Raw genomic sequence first — 7667 nt, forward strand, 5'->3', positions numbered from 1 at the left:
ACACGCATGTACACACACATATGTCTATATATATGCATGTGTTTGTGTCAACTTGTACATACGAGTATATGTGTATATAAAAAATGAGCTATAAACGTACAAATGTGCCTGAAACAGAAGAAAGTTCTAGAAAGCCAAATAAAAAGTAAAATAAAAATATCCAAACATTGATAAAAATGAAAATGTTAATCATATTTAATATTACTCGACATATCTGACAAAATAACGGAAAAATACAAACCCCCATCTCCACCAAAAGACACCCAAAAAATCAGGAGGAAAAGAAGCAAATATACGAGAAGAAAAAAATGTAGAAGAGGAAAAAAATACGTTCTTAAATGCATTTTCGTCAATTTATACAATTTTTATCGCTTTAAAACTAAAATGTGTTTTTGAATAGTTTAAACGTAATAAAATAAATCAACATTGAATGGTTACGCTAATGATATTCCTACATTTAAATTCACAGCATTTTGCTCTTCTAATGACTTCAGAATAAAGCAGAATTCTATTTAGTTATTATTATTATTATTATTATTATTATTATTATTATTATTATTATTATTGTTATTATTACTGTTATTATTGTTATTATTATTGTTGTTGTTGTTGTTATTTTGATTCTGTCACTATGTCACGTTGCATTTGAAATAATGCGAAAGTTTTGATGGTTGCAGTAACTTTAATGACGACAACAGCAAGAGATGTCATAGAGAAAAGCTTTGCTAAACCAATCAATTCTCAAGACACATCAACCTAATATGGTCGAGTGAGAATAATCTAAAATAGAAAACTAAAACATACACACAAAAAGAAACAAAATGACAACAGCAGCAAAAAAAACATGGTTTGTGGGTATTGCGGGAATGCAGTCGCAATCATTTTAGATTCGGGTGTTTGATCATAGTTTAGTGTTTTTATATAAGTTAAGTCAACTCTGCTGCAAATACTCTCTGTTTATTGATCTCGACTTTGAATGGTTGTTAGATGTTATATCTAATAGAAAACAGGAAGCTTTTAACAAAAACCCACGTCACATTGATATATTTGGATATGAAGTAATTACTAATAAGCTGCAGTTTTTTGACACGTCTAGAAATGAGTGAAAAGGGTGATTCTGAAGGATCGTATGTTAATAATCTTAATAGCTATAGAAATAAAAACAATATAAAATCCATCTTTAATCAAAATGAATGTGTTTCTTACGTAGAGTACAACTGTTTGAATACTTGCAGATTGAGCATGATAGTTTTTCAATCAGTCACATATTTATAGTGGTCTATGACAGAGGATGACGTTCATGCTTTTCTGACACGTTTTAGCAAGGTAAATGGATATAAATTGACAACAATCAGAAACTGAAAGGGAGCTGAGTTTACCTCTAGAAAGGGAGGTGAGTTTACCTCCAGTAAACAGTGAGGTTACCTCTAGTAGAAAGAGTCTATATTGGATATAATTAATATATTTTAAGGAGTGCATGAAGGACAATATTTTATGTATAGAAAGAAGAGTACGGTGAAAGGAATTATCTCTTATCTTTTATCAATACTTTTGTTATCGACTATTAAATAGCTTGTCCATTGCTGTACGATCACAACCACCATCCATCGATCTCACATAAAAATTTGACAGCAGATTAAAATGTGAAAGAAATAAGTGAGTGTAACATTTATGCTCTTCCAAATACCATCACTTATATGGTTCGACTGAAACAGAATGAAAACCGAGTCGTGGATATGTCGCTGAGAAGTTACCTTTATTGTACTTAACGTAGTCTGAGTCTGTAATTATATTCATATAGGGTAGTGCTTCTCATACCTTATTTTAACTATCGTCTCCCTTTCTTTTACTAACAATCTTTCAATACTTAATTCAACAAATTAAATACACAACAAATAATAGCTGTTGACAGATTGGTCGCCATTAAAAGACCACTTACACATAAGTCGTTTCGTGAATATAATATGGAATGCCAAATCAATATTTCAACCACTAATATTACCAAATAATTGGCGTACATAATAAAAAATTGAAAATAGTTTTGAAAACCAAGGCAATTAAAATATGCATCCATTGCCCCTATTTCTCATTTTGTCCCTAGTACTCCAGCAAAATATTCCCCCACCTTCCCGGCAATGTTAACGCTTTCTTTGAGAATCACTATGTAGTGTGTCCTAAACATATCTTATGTCCTCAACAATCAGCATCTCCAGTCATTCTCTTGATCGAGTAGTTTTTTGTGTGTCTTAGAATGGGTTCTCAAACTGAGAAGCAATGATCTAGCGTGTCGTAAACATATCTCATCCATATCTTGACTAGCTTCTCCAGTCATTCTTTTCGGCTCGGATACATTTGTTTTTCTCTTAGAGTGCCTTAAACCAGCGTCTCTCAGACTGACATATACCAGACACTTAACCCACTCATAAATTCTAATGAAATTGATTTTGGCCTCTTCATCTCTTTATTTATGAGAACAAATTAGGGTTTGTATCTTTATTGGTCATCGTTCACCACGGGATTACACAAGTTTAAAAAGTATAAAAACTAAATTTTGCTGGAATGCTTTTGATTACAGGTCTACTGCATGAGAATAGACAGGAACAAAAAGACAACAACAGCAACGCCAATTATAACGACAGCAATCACAATTGTTGCCTTCGTCGTATTGGTTTTTCTCCTTTTACGTATGTTATCAGTTCATTCTCAGTTTTTTGTTGCAGTATGGCAACGTCTCCACTCGTTTTCAAACCTCGCAAGCTACCTTAGAATAACCTGGCCTTACCCTATGAGAAACATTGCATTAAACAATTTAAGGCGAAGGTTCTTAGGGTTAAAAATGGAAAAAATGACTTTTAATTGAATCTGAGAAAAAACCGATTATGATTGTAAACACTGTAACATAAATTCCTTATCAAGTAAATGTAAAAAGTAGAGTTGCACCAGAAGCGGAGCATCGTACATTATTTAATCTATCTACGCTTCAAATTCAAATTTTATCATGGTAGACTTTGTCTGAGTTCGATAAATTAAATGAGTTTACCGACTTGATTGACTAAATATACCTCCCCATTCCCAACCCCTAAATTGCGTTCTTACTCCAATGTAAGAAATAATGGCTTGTGTTTTCATCGCATTGCTTATTCCTTTAGTTTGTTCCCCTCAAAGTTGATCATAAACAATAACACAAATATATAAGTTAAGAGACTGTTTATCTCAACCGAAACAAGCCCTTGGAAATATTACAACCTAATTTCCTGTTTAAAAGCGTGTTCTACATTCTTTGTTAAATACAAATCCTAATCTAATTATCTCTTGAATGGTTTCTAGTGTTGCTTGACACCCTTTTAAAGGTTTAATGTCTGTAGAAGACTGTGGAGTTAGCTAGAGTATGTATAACCTCCTATGTCGGTAATAATGAGGAAATGTTATTAAGAGCTGCTAATGTAATAGTAGGAAATAAGGAAACCGAAAAGCCAAATGCGATTAAAAACCAGAAAAAAGAATTAAGATTATCTGACTCACAAGAGAAAACTTTGCATGGTAGATTTCCAAAGATAGTTGCAGAAAATAGTAATAGTGAGACACGGTTGTGGTTGCAGAAAGGAAGGCTGTTTCAGAACGAAAGTCAGCCATTGAGGACAAACTGGATAAAAGCTAAGATGGACAAAAATCAGGCAGATTTCCAGCGTTCAAAGGAAGAAAGTGAAACTCATATAGCAAATGTAGTATGCTAGCACAGAAGGATAGACATAACATAGGGAGACTAATCTACTGGGAGTTACGTACAAAGATATGATTTGACCATACTGATAAGTGGTATAAACATTAACATAGTAAAGTGCTTTAGAGTAACAAGTATAAAATGTAGGATTTTAACGTTCAGACTGACAGAGTAATAGAAGCTAGACGGCTTGATTTAGTAGTAGTAGACAAGGAGAATAGAAATGATGAAAAAGTTAATATGAGAGTTACTGAGAAAATGGTAAAGTACCAAGGTTAAGCTATTGAGTTACAGAGGTTATGGAAAATGCGGGTAAAAATTATCCCTGTAGATATAGGTGCATTATTAACTATTCTTAAAGATAGAGGAAATAAACATAAAATCTAGTGTGGTGCAGCTCCAGAAAACAGTGTTATTAGGGGCAACTCAGATACTCAGGAAGGCTCATGGCATCTAAGGTTACTTGTAGTTCGATGTAAGTAATTGTTTTCAACAGTCTAATCTGTTGTGTGTAAATGAAATAATAATAATGATAACAATAACAACAACAATGATAATAATAATGATAATAATAATGGAGAAATAGGCATAAAACCTAGTTTAGTGCAGCTCCAGAAAACAATGTTATTGTGGACAGCTGGTATACTTAGGAAGGTTCTTGGCATCTAAGATAACAGGTTGTAGCCTGGTGTTAGGAATTGTTTCTAATAGTCAAATCTGTTGTGCGTAAATGAAATAATAACAAGGCAACTGCTTGTCACTGTTCTTGATTAGTCTTATATCAGCTCTGATCGGAGAAAAAAGATCCTACAACTATAACCATTCCATCTGTGGTCATATCGTCATTTTTTACATTTTTATTATATTTCGGACTAAATTATTCAGTGTTTATTCTTTTATAAGATGTGATTTGAGAGCTTTTTGGTCGCTATTTCTAGCAGATCGAGTGACTTCGTAGGGGCTCCATTTTTAATACGCTCGAGTAGAGTCATTGAACAATAAATAACACAACTCATTTGTAGCCTCGTTTTGGTGTCTGAATTTAATTTTGCTCCATTTTAACACTTCTCAATATACAATGCCCTCAGGTAGGCGGGCTGGCAGAATCGTTAGCACGCCGAGCAAAATGCTTAGCAACATTCTGTCCGTCTTTACGTTCTGAATTCAAATTCTACCGAGGTCAACTTTTGCTTTCATCCTGTGCTAGCTGAAGAGTGGGGTCGACGTAATCAACTTATCGCCTGTCCAAAATTTGCAGGCCTTGTGTTAAAATTTGAAACGAATATACAATGTCTTTATACTCTGACTTAAAAGCTGTCGTTCTACCCAACACGTGATCTAGGGATTAAGCAAATGAACTTTTTATCATAAAGTCGTAGATTCAGTTCCCAGCCCGTGAGGCACGTTGTGGTCTTGCCAAAGGACTTTGCTGCAGTTCACTCAGCAGGCAAATATGGGTCTTAAGACTTGAAAGACAGAAGACCCAGACAGCATTATTATGTTAGTGCAGCAACATTAACTCAGTGGTATGGCTAAAAAACATTCATGCATGAAGAAAGATCCATTCAGCTACGGCTACTCCAGCAATTCAATTTTACTATTTTTCTTATTTCAGTCATTAGACTGCGGCCATGCTGGGGCACTACCTTAAAATTTTTTTTTAGCCGAATGGATCGATTTCAGTACTTATTTTCTTTTAAAATCTGGTATTTATCGGTCTCTTTTTCCGAACCGCTAAGTTACGGGGATGTGAACAAACCAACACCGGTTGTCAAGAGGTGGTGCTATGAGACAAACACAGACATAAAGACACACACACATGCGCGCACACACACACATACACACACATACACATACATATATATATATATATATATTTGGTCGGTCCAAGGCTATAGTAGAAGACATTTGTCAAAGGTCCAACGCAGTGGGATTGAATCCAGGCCCATGTGGTTGGGAAGCAAACTTCTTACCATACGGCTCCGCCTGTGTACTAATTTTTATTTTCTCCCCATCTTATTTATCTCATCACAGTCAAACGAAGGATTAGAGGTACTGTTTGTAATGCAGAAGTAAGTTGAACTTTTAATTTTGGGTGACAAGACAATAAAAATAAATTCTCTATTGGATCAAGCATTTTCAGTTTAGCTCAGAACATCTGAAATATTCGTAACTGAGAAGATCAAATTCGGTCGAAGTCCTATGTATTTAGAACTGAAGTTTCTTCGAGATGCTTTCCCGACACAAAATATTATTGCGAGTGCCGTTCCATGTTTGCGTATACATTGTGTGTGCTGTACATACCAGCATTTTAATTTAAGTCTATTTTAAGTCCATACATAAATCTAATAATACAGAGATAACAAAACTTGTTTCTAAATTTCTTTTTTCAATTTCTGCCTCTTTCTGCCTCTTTCTGCTGGTTTCCGTCTATTTCATGTTCTTCATCTTTCTCATAGCAATAACAGAATAGCTGTTTCCTAATTCATGATTACACCTGATGCTAAATTCTCACAGGAACTTGATGTTCTTATTTTCGATTTAACGCTACTTGTTTGTATTCAGACAATTCCTTTTTCTCTAAATGATAGAACTCTGACATTGACTTAATATTGTTTGAGTTAGTTTATAAGAATTTCATATTTCTAACACTCAATAGCTTTATCTATTTCTTTTCTTACCGAGGAAGTGTTTTACTTAAAATGTTAGACATCCTTTCTTCTTCATGGCAGGAAACTTATTTCACTGTTTAAACTAATTGTATTTACTTTTTGCTGACAGAAAACATCACTAGCTTCCTCTGATTCTACTGTTTAATATTACTTGCTTGTAGTTGCTGGCAGTGGGGCAGAAAATATAAGGTTGACAATAGAATTCGGTTTGTTTGGAGAAACCTCAGCATAAAGAAAAGTGTGAGCTGAAACAGATTTCATAAAATTACCTATTTTCAGTAATTGGCTATATTGATAAATCTAGTACATCATGTGTTCCTGCCCGTCTGTGTGTGAGTCTGTCTGTCTGTCTGTCTGTCTGTCTGTCTGTCTGTCTGTCTGTCTGTCTCCCCTCTCTCTCCATATATATGTATTATTTGTACTACTTATTATTTATATTAATTTTTTACCTCCTATTCCCATACCACACACCTCCAACCTTCTACCTCTCACGCATGCACGCACACACAAAGATATGCACACATGCAGATCCACAAACACACACACTCAAACAGATCCATACATGTGCACACACACATATACACATTCCCAATCCGTCCACACACACATTCCAACACACGCACACACACGCACCCAATTTCTGGCACACACACACACACACACACACGGTATCACACATTCACACACGCATGCACACACTAATTACTGCTGCATACACACCATTTACTGCCACGCACACATGCTACCGTGCACACACACATACCACCGCACACCCACCCATACATGCACACAGATACTAACCATTCTTTACACTCTCCTGTGCCAGAAAGTACTTTCTCTTTGTCCACCTACTTCCGGTCAGTCCAAAATGTAACTACACATGGACACTTGGGCGATGTTTTTCTCCTTCCGTCTTTTCTCTTGGACTCTCCTATGTCTCCTGTTTCCGAAGAAGAGCTTCGCTCGAAACGTAAAACAACCACGCTTTCTTTTATTTCTTTTATTTCCTCACGGCGTTGTTTTTTCTTGTCTTTTTTTCTCCGTTTTTTATTTATTAATTATATATATATATATATATATATATACATACGAACAAAATGAGGTAAGAGATACATTTCACAGTGGCCAGTGACATGTATTTGAATAATATAGACCAATACAGGTATATTAAATACCATACAACAAATATACGTGCAAACATATACATACACACATACATACATGCATATATATATATATATATATATATATATATATATATATATATATATATA

General features: G+C 34.6%; 1 protein-coding gene across 1 annotated transcript in view; it reads right to left on the reverse strand.

Annotated features, from left to right (window-relative positions):
- The window catches only part of LOC106882048 (voltage-dependent calcium channel gamma-5 subunit), a gene marked incomplete in the record, with an annotated part of 310039 nt that overhangs the window by 214000 nt on the left and 88372 nt on the right, over positions 1-7667 (reverse strand). The window contains 1 exon segment of the mRNA XM_052970504.1: positions 5558-5566. Within this exon segment, the coding sequence (XP_052826464.1) occupies positions 5558-5566 (9 nt within the window).

Source organism: Octopus bimaculoides, chromosome 9, assembly GCF_001194135.2.
Source record: "Octopus bimaculoides isolate UCB-OBI-ISO-001 chromosome 9, ASM119413v2, whole genome shotgun sequence".
NCBI classification, from domain to species: domain Eukaryota; kingdom Metazoa; phylum Mollusca; class Cephalopoda; order Octopoda; family Octopodidae; genus Octopus; species Octopus bimaculoides.